Genomic DNA, 19763 nt, shown 5'->3' with positions numbered 1-19763 from the left:
AATCTCTTATGATCTTTGTTTTTGTTGTGAGAAATAACTCGTATTTAAACGCATTGCAGTTGACTTAATAAAGGCGATTACCTTTTCACGCTGCAATTGTACTGCGGTGATCAAATTAGCTGGATGTATTGGGATATTTGGTTGATAAGTAATTGGATAGTTAAAACCATAATGGGAGCAAGTGCGATAGGGTTGCGGCACAGAAGTTTTTAATTGAAGATGGTGGTTATAATTTTTATGAATTTGTGTTGATGTTTTTGCTGCCAATATGATTATGGTAGCATCGCTCAGCACTACTTCGTGTTGGCTTGGAATTGGCGCTTGCTGAGTTTGTATTCTCCTTACTTGGTGTTCTGAAACCTCTTCTGGTGCCGATTGACTAACTGCGGCAGGTGTGATTGTTGTTTGTTTCGTTTGTTGTGGTGCTGAGATCGGCATCGAACTCAGTGGCGCTGATTCCGAGAAATCAGTATCGGTATATTCACCATGAATGCTCTTTTTACGTTCTACCGTGCGCTTATATTCATTCAATTCATCATCGGTTACATTATCGAATGGATTCTTAGCATATGGTGCCTTATAAACGGCCGCATTATGTTGATAGCCACGTTGTATGATTCCCTTGGAGGCGGCGCCCATTAGCACGACATGATCGCCAGCTGGTGAAACGGTGGCCTCCTTAATACGATTAGCTTCGTCCCATGTAACACCCTCGAGTATGTGTGATTGTGGACCTGCGGATATTTTATCAGCACGTCGATTATCATTAATCTGTGGCTGTATGCGTTTAAATTCTTTTGGATTTGTGGCAGAAATCGAATCTGCGTTAGGTTATTGCTTGGCCTCGTTCCTTTGGCTGAGTGCATCTGCGTTCCGTGGCAGACCCTGAGTCTGCGTTAGGGTTCTGGTGTCCTCGCTCGGGGTGAGTGAGTGAAATGGGGTTTGGTTTTGAAAATTAAAAATAAGTGTTTTGTGGCAGATGGGGATCTGCATTAGGGTGGTTGATTGGCCTCGGTGGGCGAGCGCTGGGTTTTAAAATTTTGAAAATTTAAAAAAGATTATGGGCCGAGTGCCTTTGTTTTCTGTGGCAGACCGAGGGTCTGCGTAAAGGCTTTTCTGGTATACTCGTTATGGAATAACGAGTGAGTGGGATATTTTATTATTTTTTTTTTTTTTTTTTTGAACGGAGGGATGTGGAGGAACGGGGGGATTGTTAAGCGAAGCTTTTGGTCCTCGCACAATCTATCTCCGTGGGAAGAAGGATCAGTTTGACCAAAGGTCGTCTGACTTGACCCTTCTCGGTTATGAGGTCGACTACACGTACTCGGTTATCTTCGCCGGGGTGTACGTTGACGACTCTGCCTAACCTCCATTCGTTGGGAGATAAGTTGTCCTCTTTGATGACAACTAGATCTCCCACGTGTATATTTTCTTTGGGATGCTTCCACTTCACTCGTTTTTGAAGTTCGGATAGATATTCCACCTTCCATCGCTTGCAGAAAGTATGATGGAGGGCTTTGAGTTTCTGCCACCGATTTATCATCGAGGCAGCGCTCTCACTAGCATCTGGTTCTGGCGGAGCCAGAAGATGGCTGCCTGTTAGGAAATGTCCTGGAGTTAGGCGTTCCAGGTCCGTTGGGTCATTCGACCCCGGACTGAGAGGGCGCGAGTTGAGGCACGCCTCAATCCGGCACAAAAGTGTTTGGAACTCCTCCATAGTATATTTGTGGGGAGAAGCGATCTTTTTGAAGTGGCTTTTGAAGCTCTTCACTCCCGCTTCCCACAAGCCGCCCATATGTGGAGCGCCAGCGGGAATAAAATGCCAAGTTAATGCTTGATGGCTATACTTGGAGACTGTTTTGTCTCGGCTTTCTGCCAGGAAGGCTTTGAATTCCGATCGTAGAGATCTGGAAGCTCCGACAAAGTTCGTACCATTGTCGGAGTAGATGTTCTTCGGACATCCTCTTCTCGCGATAAAACGTGAAAAGGCCGCGAGGAAGCCTGGGGTACTAAGGTCACTAGTGGCTTCTAAATGGATGGCCTTAGTGGAAATACAGACGAAAAGGCATACGTAGCCTTTTGACAGTCGACATCCCCTACCTCGGTAGCTTTTGATGTCGAAAGGCCCTGCAAAGTCTACCCCGGTATTGGTGAACGCGCGGGTCAAAGTAGTCCGCTCGCAGGGAAGGGTCCCCATAAGTTGGGACTGTGCCTGCTTTCGGTGAATAATGCAGGTTTTGCAATTGTGGATGATGGCTCTGATCATGGTCTTGACATTCGGTATCCAGTATTGAGTTCGGATGAGACGGAGCATGAGCTGGTTCTCGCCATGAAGGGAGTCATGATGAGCCATCATAACTGTCAGGCGAGACAGCCTGCAATTGTAAGGCAAGATGATCGGATGACGCTCGTTGTATGACATGTCTTTTGACGCCCCTAGACGCCCCCCTGTTCTAATAATATCATCTTTGTCGATATATGGATTTAGGGACAGTATTTCACTCTTGCGATCGATAGGTTCCCTATTTTTTAATTTGAAATATTCTGTCCCGTAAAATTGTTTCTGGCAGACTCGTATTAATGCTTGAGTCGTTGCCTTAATCTCATCGGCTGAGATTATGCACGACCTTTCGTGGAACATCGCTTTAGTTTTTGGGTGAGTTCGTTTATAAAATCTCCTAACATAGGATAGAACCTTCAAAGCCCTGGGTAAATTTGAAAAACGATCGAGAATATCTACATGATCTACCCTTGTCGTGGCATATGTTTGTGCCCTCTTTTCCTCAACGGACGTTTTGTATTCGGTCTCTTGTGCTGGCCAGTGGGAATTGTCTTCTTGCAGCCAAGAAGGTCCCTGCCACCACAACGAATTGTTGGTCAACTCTGATGCAAGTAGTCCTCTGCTTCCTAGATCCGCTGGATTAGATTCCGAGTCCACGTGAAGCCAGTCCTTGCTACCGACCATATCGATGATCTTAGTGATTCGGTGTGCGACGAAGGTTGACCAGGAACAGGGCGGCTTTCTTATACATGCGAGTACGATGGTTGAATCCGTCCAGAGGTGAACTTTTACGGGTCCCAAATGAATATTTCGGAATATTGATTCCATCATTTCTGCGAGAAGCACGGCGCCGCAGAGTTCTAAACGTGGTAGCGAGATGGTTTTCACTGGAGCTACTCTGGTTTTTGCTAAGAGTAAGTGAATGAAAAACTGATCGTCTCTTTTTACGCGCATATATATCGCTGCAGCATATGCTTTCTCGGAAGCGTCACAGAAGCCGTGGATTTCTATTTCGCCTTCCGGGGAAAAATTTACCCAACGCGGTATCCGTATGTTATCTATTTCGCCATAGTGTTGGGTGAAGGTTTTCCACCGTTCTAATGTATTTGGTGAGACAGGCTCATCCCATCCGGTGCCTTCTAACCAAATATTCTGCATTAATATTTTTGCTACTATGACCATTGGTGCAAGCCAGCCTAAAGGGTCGAAAAGTTTGGCTATAGCGGATAGGATTGCGCGTTTGGTGATGTTCTCGCCCTTCTCTAAAACTCCTGCGGTGAAGTAAAACATGTCTGAATGCGCGTTCCATTGTATTCCGAGTGCCTTCACCGAGCTAGCCTCTTCAAACGCTAGGAAGTCCTCGCTGAGCAAATCCGTTTTGGGGATGTCCTGAAGGACTTCCTCACAATTGGATGTCCACTTGCGCAATGGAAAGCCAGCTGAGTGTAATGCTTCGCGAATCTCGTTCCTTGCTTTGATAGTTGACGCTATTGTATGCCCTCCAGATAAAACGTCGTCGACATACATACTTTCGCGTAATATACCCGATGCTATTGGGTGGGTATTTTCTACATCATTTGCCAATTGTAGAAGTGACCGTATCGCGAGGTAGGGGGCGCAGTTTACACCAAATGTGACAGTCTTTAGTTCGTCAAGACTGATGGGTTCGTTGGGGGATGTTCGATGGACAATTCTTTGAAATTTGGCGTGATTATCGGTCACCCAAATTTGCCTATACATCTTTTCTATGTCACTATTAAAGACAAAGCGATATAGTCGCCAACGTAAAATTAAAATAGGCAAGTCTGCTTGGAGTACTGGACCTGGGTGGAGTATGTCGTTTAGACTAATGCCATTTGCTGTCGGACTTGACGCGTTGAAGACGACGCGCACCTTGGTGGTGGTACTTTCCGCCTTTACAACGGCGTGGTGGGGCAGGAAATAATTATCCGAATCGTCGGATGGTACATTATTTTTAATTTTTCTCATATGTCCAAGCGTTTCGTATTCGGATAACACACGAACATACTCTTTCCCTAACTCTTGGTTTTTCAGTAATCGCCCCTCATTTCTGAAGAATTGTGAACATGCGCGCTTTAGAGACGGTCCTAATGCAATCTTCTCAGGGTAATCCTGCCTGAATGGTAGCGAGACTGTATATCTTCCACTTTCATCACGTTTTGTTGTGTCCTTAAATAATTGTTCACAATACCTTTCTTCTTCATTAACCATTTTGTTTTTGGGAACATTTTCTACCTCCCAGAAAGCTTTTAATTGGTTGTCCAACGCAACCTCGTTGTAGAATGACATGATGCTCTTCGTTGGACTCGGTGCTTCGATGCGACCGGTTAGTATCCAACCGAACACTGTCTCTTGGGCCAGAAGTGTATTTAGTACATTCTTTTGCAGACCACTCAGTATAATTTGGGGATATATGTCTCCTCCAAGTATGAGGTCTACATCTTCGTTGATGTAGAACCTCTTGTCTGCCAAAACCAAGTCTGGGAATGCCTGCATAGTCATGACGTTGATATGGCAGGATGGAAGATTCCCAGTGAGTTTGGCTAGGACTAGAACGGGTGTAGTCAGGCTGAAGCAGGCATCCACCGGTGAACGTAATTCAATTTTGGATGCTTCTTTCACCTAGCTGACACCGAATTTGTGATGCCTGAAACGTGGGCATGCATTTTTCTCGCTGGCAAATTGATTCTGCGTTTCAGTCTTTCAGTTATAAAGGAACATTCAGACCCTGAATCAATTAATGCCCGTGCGGAGAAGTCGGTACCATTATGGCGAATGTATACGCGAGCAGTTCCTAATAGCACGCCTGTGCTGGACTTGGCATGACAGGATTTTACATTATGGTTCGCAGATTGTCGCGCCTGTGCCGAAGTTGTTGGGCTATTATCCGCATCTTTGAAAGGATTGCGTACAGCCGTGTGCTGAGATGTATCCGCATGCAGGAGCGTGTGGTGACGAGAGTGGCATTTGGAACAGTTGTAGGAACTGGTGCACTTCGTCACGGTGTGTCCTGGGGATAAGCAATTCAGGCAGCCACTTGTGGATTTTATAAATTTAATCCTTTCTACTGGGGTTAAGTCGCAGAAGCGTGAACAGTTGCGTAATCTGTGCTCCGTAGATTTGCACATTTTACAAATTGATTTTATTGTTTGCTTGGATACTTTCGTTTGAAAAGCACCAATTCTTTTCGTAGGGGTTTCCGTTGAGTGTCGCGACGCGTTTGGTTTTTGCACTTTCGAAGTGGTATGCCCTGTAAAACCAGACACTGTTTCAAGTGTCTGAAACCGATTAGACAGGAATTTATCCATATCCTCCCACTTGGATATGTCCATTTTATGGTCTATACTTTGCTCCCAAAGAGCCAGCGTGCTCTCTGGTAACTTGGTTGAGCATAGATAGGTCAGGATTGAATCCCAATTGGAAGTGTCAATTTTGTGGCATTTGAGGGACGAAATACAATTATTTATATCATTTTGCAGCTTTTTTATTGAACAGCCACACTCACTTTCTACCTTTTTTAAGTTAAATAAAATTTGTAGTTGTGTGTTAACTAAGATACGTTTGTTTTCGTATCTTTCACACAAGTTTTTCCAGGCCATCTCGAAACCTTCATTTGTGAGAGGGCATTTTTTAACGATATCTTTTGCTTCGCCCTGCGTTTTGTTGTTGAGATGGAATAACTTTTCCACCCCTTTCAAGCTGGAATTGTTTATATAAATTGCCGTGAAAAGGTCGCGAAAAGTTGGCCAAGACAGATAATCCCCTTTAAAAACTTCCGTATCGCAAGCAGGGAGGCGAATTTTATGCCCATGAGGTTCTTGCTCAGGGTTGACGTTCTTTTCATCCTTCTTGTATTTTTCTGCCTCAGCAGATATAGACGCTGAACATCGCACGTAGATTGCGTATGCTGCCTTTTGCTTCTTTCTGATCGCCATAACGTCATCCGCTGACACCTCATCAGATCCCAATAGCGAATCAAACGCAGACTTTACCTTCTTCCACAAGAGCCGCAACTCTTCCTGCTGTATTGCAAGGGTGTGTTTGCTATGGTCGCTCTCCGGAATAAGGCTGTAATCTTTATCAAACTCTGCGATTGATTCTGCTAAACGGATGTAGGTTTCCATTGTTTTATTTACGTTTATTAACGAGAAAATTGCCGATTATAGAAATGGAACTCTTCGGAGTTAAAATGCCTGCCCAGCCCTAAATAAAAACTATTGAACTTCAAGTTTATTATTTATTTTGTTTATTGCAGACTTTTTGTCTTGGTAGCGACAACGAAAAGGGTTTATTTTATGGACTTTTTGTCACAGCAGCGACAACAGAAAAAAGGTTTAATTTACAGACTTTTTGTCTCAGCGGCAACAACAAAAAAGGGGACCACTCGCCACCTCCACAAATAATGGGTGTATTTTGGTGAAAGTGAAAAAATGCGTGCGATATTGCAAAACAAGCGCCAAAAAAAGTGTAAAAAGTGTTTAAAAAGTGAAGTGAGCACCGGATTAATTAATTAAATTGAACTTAATTTCGTGTTTGTGAAATACAAAAAAAACAACAACAAAACCTATTTAGTATGGTGCGGAAAGTGAGGTTAGGTTACCCTCTTCCTTGTGTTGTGTCTGGAAAACCTTACCACTGGTGGGGGGATAGACCAGATAATCACAAGGACTGAAATAAAGGCTAACAAACCGAGTGATTTAACCTTTGAAAATAGAAAATAAATTGGTGCTCACTAAATCACTTCACTGTTTTCACTTCTTTTTTCTTGATTTAAATTTTTTTTTTTTTTCGCGCACTACACGGGTTTCTTCTTTATTTTGCAAAAAAAAACAACACTCAAAAAAAAGTGGCAAGAAATATAACACTTACTTCTTAGTTTGTCGTAAGAAAATTTGATTGTGCTGTGCTGTGGTTGGCGAATACGCTGTGGCTCTGGTCACCTATGTACAATATAAAAACTCCAACTTTTTCCTTGTCAATTTTTGGCTGCTGTGATCTGCTGTGGCAAATAAATTTTTTGTAGGCAAAATCCTTCGGAAAATTGTCTAGTAGGCAAAATGTGCTGTGTTGTGGACTGTATATATAAAGAGGTGCTTTTAGTTCCTGGTGAGGAGGACCAATGTTCGGCCTGAGTGCGTCGTAAACCGGCAGTGGGTAGGCGCACAAGGGTCGATCTTGGAGTGGATGGTTCGCTCAAAAGAAATAAAGGAAACAAACGCACAGAGGATTTCCTCGTTATAATAATGTTTTATTAAGAGTGTTAGGAAATATAGAGTGGATACAATATTACCTTGGTGTTGAACGTGACGGTGGCGATCTTGGGCGATGTGTGCTGGTTGGCGGTCAATCGAAAAAGAGGCCGGTTATCCCGTTGAGGACAACCGCTAAGCCGCGAAAAAGTCCTCTGGTATTAAGGAGGGGAAAAAAGCCACACACACAACAACCCCCACATATACGTGCATGGGTGCTGACAACCCGCACACACACGTGCATGCGTATGAAACGCATGCATGTGCATGCATGCACACAAATGCGGCGTGAGTGTGGGTGGCTGGAAATATTATTAAAACGTTAAGGAGGGGCGCCGTCAATCAGATAAAAGTTAGGCATTGGGCCTAAACAGTGTCAGAAGAGGAATTGTTGAATAAATTCCAGAGGACAACAGGGACATGGCAAAGTTCAGTGAATTGAAAATCCAGCAACTAAAGAAGGAGTTGGAGAGCCGTGGATTGAATACAAGCGGCGTTAAATTTGAACTTCAGGCACGGCTACGAGAGGCAATGGAAGCGGAAGGAATTGATGTGGAAGAGTATGACTTTCATCGTGATGGCGAGGAAGTAACAAAAATTGAAGAGAAAAACGAAACATCGCAGACAGTTACGAGCACAGACTTGAACATGATTTTGGCTGCAATATCTGCTCAAACATCGACAATGTCATCACAGATGGAATCCCAAGATACACGCATAACATCGAAGATTGAAGCGCAGGAAACCCGTATAACATCACAATTGGAAGAACAGAAGACATATTTGGCATCTCAACTGGAAGCGCAAGAGGCACGTATATCTGAAATGTCGGCACAAATTTCGGAACAGGTATCATCGCAGCTCTTTGTGAATTTGGAAGAGCAGGATGCAAAAATTTTACAACTCGAGGACAAAATTGATGCCGAAATAGAAGCGTTAAAAGGTCGTATGGAGCAGTTACAACTAAACCGCCCAGCTGTTTCAGCAAGCAACCCAAGGTAAAAACACCATCATTTGACGGTTCTGTTCCTTTCCAGGTCTTCAAGCTACAGTTTGAGAAGACCGCAGCAGTGAAAAACTGGAATGCGGATGATAAAGTAACTGCACTGTTCGTGGCATTGAAAGGGCCTGCAGCGGAAATCTTACAGACGATTCCAGAGTACGAACGGAACAGTTATGAAACATTGATGGCTGCTGTAGAACGACGTTATGGAAGCGAGCATAGGAAACAGATATTCCAAATTGAGTTGCAAAACCGTCACCAAAGAGCGAATGAGACTTTGCAGGAGTTTGCCTCGGATGTTGAAAGGTTAGCTCATCTCGCAAATGCGGACGCACCCGTGGAATACACCGAGATGGTAAAAATCCAGAGTTTCATAAATGGCATACGGGACGTGGAAACGAAGCGAGCTACATACGCAAACCCAAAGCTGACATTTGCTGAAACATTATCACATGCATTGACTCAGGAAACGGCCTCACTATTGAGTAAACCAGCATACAAAACTCATCGTGTGGAAGTGGAAAGACTAGATTGGGTAGACACAATTTTGGAAGCACTGAAGGGATCACAACAGAAAAATGCCGGAGTTATTAAATGTTTCAAGTGCGGCAACCCAGGTCATATTGCACGACATTGCAGCAGCGGTCCCAATAGCTCCAACAATGTGGGTGGTCGTAAACGCAGAGCAGAAGGTGATGAGCAAATCTCCAAGACCACTCAATCGTTAAACTAAATCGAGTCAGCCGCAAGGGGCGACAGCTGGCTCCCGCAATTGAATGCCCCATAATCTCTATCTCGCAGATTGGAAGAAGATCGAGCAATCTTACTGTTGGAGGACATGTGGACGGAAAGGAACGTTTACTGACTTTAGATGCGGGTGCATCTCATTCCATCATTCGAGCGGATTTAGTCAACAAAAAGATAAGACCATTGCTTGGAGCAAGATTACGTACAGCCAGGGGAGAGGACATCCAGGTAATTGGAGAAGTAGAATGTGAAGTCGCAATTGGGAACGTCACGGTAGTACACAATTTTATAGTGGCAGAAATTGTTGATGAAATCATAATTGGAGTGGACTTCTTAATCGACCAGGGCATCAAAATCGACATGCAAAGCAAGACGATGCGATATAAAAACATGGATGTACCACTTAATTTCGGCTACGAGAGAGGCTACAGCAGTAAACGAGTGTTGGTGGAAGAGAGTCAGCAAATACCACCAAAATCAGAAGCAGTCATCTGGGCAAAGGTTGATGGAGATTGTGGGACAAACAAATTGTGGGTTGTCGAAGCAGCAAACAAATCAGCACTAAACATACTTGTAGGAAAAACCCTGGCTATGACAAAACAAGATGAACATATTCCGGTAAGAGTACTCAATGAGTTCAAGTCACCACTCAAACTGACTAAAGGAGCTATTTTGGGAAGATGCCAAGAGGCTGAAGTAGTTATTAACTGTGAACAGCTCCAGGAACACGTTTCAGCTAGTAATACTGATCTTTCAAATAACATCACGGCATGGACGCAGGGGCTAGAGGAAGCATATCAGAGTAAGGCAAAACAACTGCTTCTAAAGTACGCAAACATATTTGACCAGGATGATTCTAAACCAGGCCGCACCAACGTGGTTAAACATCAAATAGACACTGGAGATGCGAGGCCGATCCCTCAAGCTCCACGTAGTGTTCCACTGGCGAAGCGGGAAGTTGTGAGTCAAATCATTCAAGAAATGAGCGACAGCGGCGTCATCGAACCATCAGCTAGTCCATGGAGCTCACCGGTAGTACTTGTAAAAAAGAAGGATGGAAAAATGAGGTTTTGCGTGGACTACCGGAAGTTGAATGACGTAACGAAAAAGGATAGCTACCCATTGCCAAGAATCGACGACACTCTGGACTCGCTATCTGGTACGAAATGGTTTTCCACACTGGACTTGAAAAGCGGCTACTGGCAAGTTGAAGTGAAGGAGGAAGATAAAGAGAAAACAGCCTTCAGTGTGGGTGATGGTCTTTGGCAATTTACAGTGATGCCTTTTGGACTTTATAATGCACCAGCTACTTTTGAGAGACTCATGGACCAGGTACTGAAAGGACTACATTGGAAAACATGCTTGGTGTACCTGGACGACATCATCGTATTGGGCAAGAATTTTGATGAACATCTTAAGAACTTGGAGGAAGTTTTCCAGAGAATAGCTGGCCCTGGTCTGAAGTTAAGTCCCAAAAAGTGTGCGCTGTTTAAAAAGGAAGTAAATTATTTGGGTCACAAGGTAACGACAGAGGGCATCTGCACTGCGAACGAAAAGATAGAGGCTGTAAAGGATTGGCCAATACCACAGAACCTACATGAATTGAGAAGTTTTCTTGGGCTGTGCACATATTACCGCCGATTTGTACCAAATTTTTCCAGCGTAGCCCATAGCCTCCATGAGCTTACAAGAAAAAATAAAGCTTTTGAATGGAAGAAGGAGCAAGAAGTGGCTTTCCAAACATTGAAGGAGCGTTTGTGCACTGCCCCAATGTTAGCATATCCGATTCCAGGAGCAACATTTATTCTAGATACAGATGCGAGTGGACATGCTATAGGAGGCGTTTTATCACAACTGGTCGATGGACAGGAAAAGGTAGTTGCATATTACAGCCGTTCGATTGGAAAACCAGAGAGGAACTACTGCGTTACGCGGAGAGAGCTGCTGGCATTGGTAGAGTGCATTAAACATTTTCACAAATACCTCTACGGCCAGCGATTCCGTGTCAGGACAGATCACGCAGCGTTGAAATGGCTTCTGCAGTTCCGTAATCCGGAAGGACAATTGGCACGGTGGATCGAGCGACTACAAAGCTATGACTTTTCCATTGAGCATCGAAAAGGTAGTACCCATGGAAATGCTGATGCAATGTCACGAAGACCATGTAGTTTGGAATGCAAGCACTGTTCAAAGGCCGAGGCCAAAGAAGACATTATAGATGTCCGACTAATGACTATAACGTGTACGGATGAATGGGACAAGGAACAACTAAGGAAGTGTTAGCTAGAAGATACAGAGCTGTCACATGTTATGCAAGGGCTAGAACGAAACGAAAGACCAAGCAGAGAGGAGATGTCAGCAGAGAGTCCCATTGCGAAGTCATATTGGGCACAGTGGAACAGTTTAGAATTGATATCCGGTTGCTTGCATCGAGTATGGGAGAGTGTGGATGGTCAATGCAAGAAGAAACTGATAGTTGTTCCCAGAAAGAGGATTCCTGACGAGCTCAGCGAGCTGCACAATGGTTCAAGTGGAGGTCATCATGGAATCACGAAGACACTCGAGAAAATTAAGCAGAGATTCTATTGGGTTGGCTGCCATCAGTCGGGCACCGAGTGGATTGCCAATTGCGAGGTATGCAACAGAGCGAAAGGGCCCAAAACCCGAAGTCATGGCCAGATGAAGCAGTATATTTCAGGTGCACCCTTTGAAAGGATCGCCATGGATGTCGCAGGTCCATTTCCTACTAGCAACCGCGGAAACAAATACGTACTGGTGGTTATGGATTATTTCAGTAAATGGCCAGAGGTATACCCAATCCCAAACCGAGAAGCAGAAACAGTAGCAGAAGTGGTTAAAAACGAATGGGTTGCAAGGTATGGTGTACCAATGGAGTTACATTCTGACCAAGGCAGGAATTTTGAATCAGCTGTGTTCCAAGAAATATGCAAGAAGTTGGGCATTCGAAAAACACGGACAACTGCATTGCATCCTCAGTCCGATGGTATGGTGGAACGTTTCAATAGAACATTGGAGGAGCATTTAAGGAAAGTATTAGACAAGTACCATAAGGACTGGGATACACACATATCATTATTCTTGATGGCCTACCGATCGGCAGTACATGACACAACGGGTCAAACTCCCGCAAAGGTAATTTTTGGCAATGACCTTCGACTGCCAGCTGATTTGAAGTATGGGATAGATGCCAATGCGGAGAGGAATGTCAAGAAATCCACTGATGTCTTGGAAGAAGAGCTGAGAGAGATACACGATCTGGTAAGGCAACGAGCAAAGATTATGAGTGACAAGATGAAAGCGAGGTACGATAAAGCAATTAATTCGGAAGGGTTTCCGGAAGGAGATTTGGTGCTGCTATACAACCCACAACGAAAAAAAGGTTTGTCCCCGAAATTGCAGTGTAATTGGGAAGGCCCATACAAAGTTGTAAAACGGATCAACGATGTAGTGTACCGCATACAAACCACTACCAAACCACGAACCAAAATGAAAGTGGTTCATTTGGAAAGATTAGCAGCGTTTAGATCGAGAGATTTGTCTGATCGGGACAATCAGACTTAAGTGGAGGGCAGTGTCACGGATATTAGCATCACTAAGCTATACCATCACTAAGGCCATGCTAAGCAGTATTTACATCAATAATCAAATCAAGTATACACATATATAAGGCAGCCCAGAGAGATGTCACACACAGATGCATTTACTTATACGCCTATGTGTACTCGAGAGACTCTAAACTACAAACATTCACATCAATAATTCAATCATTATGTATCTACATAATCGAATAAATAATTGCGTCTACACATATGTACGTATACGAGCAGTGGAGCGGCAATGCACAAACACATGCATATATCTTGTCTGAGTTGTCACAAGAGAGGGCAATAATTTGTGCACGTGGTTGTGGCTGGCGATTTTGTAGCCGAAACTAACTAGTAAGTTCTGGAATGGAAAAGCCTAGAAGTATGCAATTAGGAATCAAAAAGTATAAAAGGCGCGACAGTAAAGGCGAGGAGTTTGAGTTTGATTTGAGTTGTCAAGCAGTTACGACTAAGACGATATCTAGCGAGCAATAGCAGTATTATTTTGAATAGTGGAGTTTCATTTGAGCTATCAGTTTGGTTATTAAGCTATTCGTTGCACAGTTTGAGTGTTATTGTGAAGTATTTTAATAAAGGCCATTTTTCCATTATTCAATATTGGAGTTATTTATTCAACAGCTTAGCGATACGAACCTAGCAAAAGGGCAAATAAGAGGAATTTGCAGAAAATTCGTTACAATACTAATAATATAAAAATGCTTATATGGGAAATATTTGGAACGGCTAATCTCAAGAAGTACCAAACCGATTTTTATGAATTTTTTTTAAAAGAAAGTATTGGCGCAAATAAGCACAATGCGCTTTTTATTTTTTCCATTTTCACAAACTGAAGCCCTTTATTTTTAGGATAAATTTGATGAGAATCCCCAAATAATGCAAGCATAATACTATTTTCACACACACGGCTTATTGAATAATAAAGGCATTTTTCTACATTAAGACGCTTATACTATGTTCAACCAGAAAAATAAATTGAGATAATTTCGATTTAAATTGAGTGGTGTTCATACAACTCAATTTAGCTTACACAAAGAAATTTGATAGCTGGTTGGCTCATCTCCACAGAAACAACATACCTTTTGTTCAGATTGTTAAAATGTGCCTGTTGGTATTAGGCGAATGAAATGAAAACATAAAACTTTCAAAGATTTGTGTGTTGTAAGAAAATGTGTTCAATGTTTTGGCTTCATTTTCAGTTTGCCATCTTCTTTTGACAATCCTTACTCCAGTGAAATGAAAATAATCAAATCATTTACAGTTTGAAACAATTTATTACGCAATTTTTTTTTAAATTAGCAATTTATTATTACAATTTACTATATGATAAATTGCGTACTAAATTGCCCAAACGGTATAAATTGCCAATTTGGTGTGTTTTTGTACATAGTATTATTGAGCTCAATCTTCCATACAAGATTCGAATCTATAATTATTTCATTAGTGACTAATCGAATGCCTAATGAAATTAAAAGCTCAATGCAACTCTGTTGGTAGCGTTCAGTTTCTTAGTTTTTGGTGTGTTCAGTGCTTAAAAATGTCATTTGTCAAAGTAATTGTCATTGTCTGTCATATAGCATTGTCATTTTATTCGCTTGAAATTTCATCCTTCATACTAATCGAGCAGGTACTTATGTGTGAAAGCAAAAAATTTACGATTTCATTAGAAGGTGAAATGAGATCATTAAGTTTCTGTGTGAAAACATTATAACACTTTTCGATGACCAAACCCAAGCTACAGGGATGATAAATGGATTTTTTCATTTTGTACCAAACGAAGAAAAAAATGTACCAACTCATCCCAAAAGTCTTCGGATGTGAATTTGAACCAAATCAGAGCTATATTCTGCTTCTTTATCCAAAAACTGTTTTTAGTCAGGAAACTTTCTAACACAAATTAAAGGTAGTATAACAGGGAAATATGATTTATGAAGAAATACTTTTCCAGTAAAAATAATAAAAGAACTTTATCGATTGAAGCGAACAATTATGTACATTTATAAAAACATTTCTTTATTGAGTACCATTAAGGAACATAAATTAATACTTAAAAAAAATAAGAGCTGCATTCAATGCAAAAACATTTCATAAAAATATTTCAGGTACAAAAGATTTAGATCCAGGTATAAAAGTTGACAAATTGTCGCCTACATCTAAACTAATAACTCATGTTTCAATCACTACATTAACAGTTCTTCTTCTTCTTTGAGTTCTTTAAATACCTCAGTTGACATAAAGCTTTTTTCGTATCTATATTATGACAACTATTGTTAGTTGATTTCATCAAGTCTTTAGTTTTTATTAAATTTTAAACTGTTTGTTTGAAGTCTATTTCTACACTTAGTTTTAATTAAATTTTGTATGGAAAATATCCTTTCTACGTTTGTGGATGAATGTGTAATCGAAATTATGCCTTGAACTATTCTATAAATATTGGAAAACATTTGCGCATTTAATTTATTTTTAACTGATCTTAGTTCTTCCCGAAAGCTGCATATATTTAAATTCTTGAATTTTTTAAGGCTCTCGTGCTCTGCTAAAGCTTTAAATTCAAAACTAATTTTCTCTATTTTATCAAATGCAGATTTCGGAAACAAGTTCATAACTAAAGGCACAATACTATTTGTTTCACCGCTTAAAATACTTTCTGATGAAAGCTTTGCACCCCACAACAAAGTTCTATCATTAAAATTTACTTCCTTTAATAAAGTACTACAAAATTGTATATAAAAATAGTAAGGAAGGCTAAGTTCGGGTGTAACCGAACATTACATACTCAGTTGAGAGCTGTGGAAACAAAGTAAGGGAAAATCACCATGTTGTAAAAAGAACCTAGGGTAACCCTGGAATGTGTTTGTATGACATGTGTATCAAATGGAAGGTATTTAAGAGTATTTTAAGAGGAAGTGGGCCATAGTTCTATAGATGGACGCCATTTAGGGATATCGCCATAAAGGTGGACCAGGCCTGACTCTAGAATTTGTTTGTACGATATGGGTATCAAATGAAATGTGTTAATGATAATTTTAAAAGGGAGTGGGCCTAAGTTCTATAGGTGGACGCCTTTTCGAGATATCACCATAAAGGTGGACCAGAGGTGACTCTAGAATTTATTTTGTACGATATGGGTATCAAATGAAAGTTATTAATGAGTATTTTAAAAGGGCGTGGGCCTAAGTTCTATAGATGGACGCCTTTTCGAGATATCGCTATAAAGATGGACCAGGGGTGACTCTAGAATTTGTTTGTACGATATGAGTATCAATTGAAAGGTGTTAATGAGTATTTTAAGAGGGCGTTGGCCTTAGTATAAAATGAAAGGTGTTAATGAGTATTTTAAAAGGGAGTGGGCCTTAGTTCTAGGGGTGACTCTAGAATTTTTTTGTACGATATGGGTATCAAATGAAAGGTGTTAATGAGTATTTGAAAAAAAAGTGGGCCTTAGTTCTATATGTGGACGCCTTTTCGAGATATCGCCATAAACGTGGACCAGGGGTGACTCTAGAATGTGTTTGTACGATATGGGTATCAAATGAAAGGTATTAATGAGGGTTTTAAAAGGGAGTGGCCCTTGGTTATATATGTAAAGGCGTTTTCGAGATATTGACCAAAATGTGGACCAGAGTGATCCAGAACATCATCTGTCGTGTACCGCTAATTTATTTATATATGTAATACCACGAACAGTATTCCTTCCAAGATTCCAAGGGCTTTTGATTTCGCCCTGCAAAACTTTTTCATTTTCTTCTACTTAATATGGTAGGTATCACACACATTTTACCAAGTTTTTTTCTAAAGTTATATTTTGCGTTAATAGACCAATACAATTACCACGTTTCATCCCTTTTTTCGTATTTGGTATATAATTATGGCGGCCACCGTGGTGTGATGGTAGCGTGCTCCGCCTACCACACCGGATGCCATGGGTTCAAACCCAGGTTTTTCAATTAAATTTTTCTAAGCGGGGTCGCCCCTCGGCAGTGTTTGGCAAGCGCTCCGGGTGTATTTCTGCCATGAAAAGCTCTCAGTGAAAACTCATCTGCCTTGCAGATGCCGTTCGGAGTCGGCATAAAATCATGTAGGTCCCGTCCGGCCAATTTGTAGGGAAAATCAAGAGGAGCACGACGCAAATTGGAAAAGAAGCTCGGCCTTAGATCTCTTCGGAGGTTATCGCGCCTTATATTTATTTATTTATTTATATAATTATGGCATTTTTTTCATTTTTCGTATTTTTCGATATCGAAAAAGTGGGCGTGGTCATAGTCGGATTTCGGCCATTTTTTACACCAATACAAAGTGAGTTCAGATAAGTACGTGAACTGAGTTTAGTAAAGATATATCGATTTTTGCTCAAGTTATCGTGTTAACAGGCGAGCGGAAGGACAGACGGTCGACTGTGTATAAAAACTGGGCGTGGCTTCAACCGATTTCGCCCTTTTTCACAGAAAACAGTTATCGTCCTAGAAGCTAAGCCTCTACCAAATTTCACAAGGATTGGTAAATTCTTTTTCTTCGAAAAATTTTAATTTTTTTTGTACATTCAGATCTGCTTTGCAAAGACTTGAAGTGCAGTTCTGTATTTTTCAAAAATGTACCAAATATGTCAATGTAGTACCAACGTACTTCCGGGAAGCGAAATGTACCAAAAAAAGTACAAATATACCAGGCATGCTTAACCAACGAAACGATATCATTTTGTTACGATAATCAACGTTAATAAACGAAACGAAGTCATTTCGTTTCGTTTATTAACGTTAAGATCGTCAAATTAACGAAATGATTTCGTTTCGTTTTCTGCCATATCAAAACGAAATCAAATCGTTTATGTTGATTATTAATTTCAAACTATGCTGGCAAAGCTGATTGATGGCGGAGTCATTAAAGGTGAAAGCATTATCCAAGCTGATTGCAACTTTTCTCATGAATTTTGACAGTACGAACATTTCTCAGAGTATTTTTGACATTACCACCAACGAATTACACAAACAAATTACATAGAGTTTGTGTGTGTATGTGCGCTCGTTGTTGCCACCTTACGGCTTCACCATGGCTATAGCATTGCCAGCACAATTCAAACATAAAGTATCACGTTTTCGTTAACGTTTTTAACGTTAACGAAAGCTTTTCGTTTCGGTTAAAAACGAGATACAATTTATCTTGATAATTTCTTTATCGATAATATTTCGAAGTGTTTCAACGGAAACGGTGGAAATTTTTTGATAAACGATTAGCTTAACGTTAAGGTGCGTCCCTGAAATATACCATGATTATCATCACTGGAAGAGATACATACATATACTCACCGCCAAAGAGTGCATCATTTCGCTCTTCGCAAATGCACTAGTTTTTACTTTGTGATAGTTTTGCGACAACCCTTGAAAATCAAAACAGTCAATTCCGTACAAAGCAACACATATGTACTTATGTATGTAGTAAAGTTGATTAGAAACACACATTACTCTGTAAAATCGCGATTACCTACTCCATGCATGCATGTATGGAGTACTCGCTATGGACCAACCGAGTGCTCAAAAATTAACCGCAATTCATACAAAAAATATGGTCCAATGAACATTGCGATGTCCTAGGACTGGACCATATATTTCAGCTCCGCATTACATCAGAGTAATCCATGGAGTGCCCACAGTCCAATAAACATCGTGTAGTGATTACAATCGTTAAAAACGAGCAATGATCGACTTACAATATGTTCGTGTAGAAACATGAGTTGGTCCATTGCTGCATTACAGTGGAGTATAATGGTAAGTACTCCAGTGGACCACATGATGCAACGATTATTGCAGGGTATATGCAAATCCAAAATGTGATTTGCTTTGATCAGTGCACGGATCTTTAGAAAGAGAATGTTGGTAGGCGAAAAATGAAAATAGTGGTAGAAGTTGGTAGATTTTTTTTTCAAGAAAATAAGAGCTACAATTTATATTTGTACAAAACAATTCATAATTTATTGTAAAACAAATAAAGCACATTTCACGGAAATTACACCTTTGAAAAAACATGTAAACAAAACAAAAAATGCATACATGTAAATTTGTATATACATAACTTATGCCTATATGATATTTGCTTTTTCCTGTATTTGGAGCTTGAAATACCATGGCTCAATTATATGGTTGGCTCATCTGATCAGCTGATTTTATTTATGTCATTGCATGGTCGATGGGATTGTTAAAAGGAAATAGAGAATGCAAAATGTAAACAAAGGTTACAAAAACAACAAAAAAGCTGTTGTTTTTGAAGTCTGTTTTGAAAATTAAATAAATCCATTTTCAAATTTAATATATTTACAAATTAAAAATTATAATATAAAAGAAGAAACAAACACGTACACACAAAATTTTACGTCTGATACGTGTATTAAGAGCGCCATGCTGTCGTGAAAAAATCGCCATACTCAGTGACAGTCAGGCCGCATTCAAGGTAATATCGGCGTTCGAAATAAAGTCCTGGATTGTGACGCAATCTCAAGACGCAGGGCTAAGTTTATAGGCTTACCGTGGTCAGAGCATTCCCTCATTCAATCCCTCAAGCCAAGAGAACTGCTAGGGTTCATCGAGGAAGTCGGCTTGGATGAGGTGCTGTGAAGGAGATTAGGGGATAATAGACCAACGGTCGCAGTGCAATCCTCAATAAATTATCTACATATCTTTTATTATGTCGATAGAATTACCCAATAAAGATGCCCTCTAAGTGAATAAACATTTATAGAATAGAATAGAATTGCAGTAATTTATTTCGCATGACTTGAAAATCGTACACAAACAATTTAATATATATGTATGTATGTATAATGTTTGCATATTTGTTACCACGATCTT

The 19763-nt window shown here is 40.8% G+C and overlaps 1 protein-coding gene across 1 annotated transcript; it reads right to left on the bottom strand.

Moving 5' to 3' along the window:
* Positions 1-6: 6 nt before the first annotated feature.
* Positions 7-19462, bottom strand: LOC137237614 (protein hu-li tai shao-like). The gene is made up of 2 exons (XM_067761458.1): positions 19441-19462; positions 7-821 (listed from the first exon to the last, which is right to left on the bottom strand). Exons 1-2 carry the CDS (start codon positions 19460-19462, stop codon positions 7-9), a joined length of 837 nt encoding a protein of 278 aa, XP_067617559.1.
* Positions 19463-19763: the final 301 nt, after the last annotated feature.

This window comes from Eurosta solidaginis, chromosome 1 (assembly GCF_040869045.1).
Source record: "Eurosta solidaginis isolate ZX-2024a chromosome 1, ASM4086904v1, whole genome shotgun sequence".
Lineage (NCBI taxonomy): Eukaryota > Metazoa > Arthropoda > Insecta > Diptera > Tephritidae > Eurosta > Eurosta solidaginis.
The sequence above is the reverse complement of the archived record's forward strand: the minus strand, read 5'-3'. Positions and strand labels throughout refer to the sequence as shown.

Coding starts and splice junctions, on each gene's coding strand:
- LOC137237614 (XM_067761458.1), bottom strand. CDS start 19,462: ATGAGGGAATGCTCTGACCACG. Junction 822..19,440: donor GAGGGAATGCTCTGACCACG/GTAAGCCTATAA, acceptor AACCTAACGCAG/ATTCGATTTCTGCCACAAAT.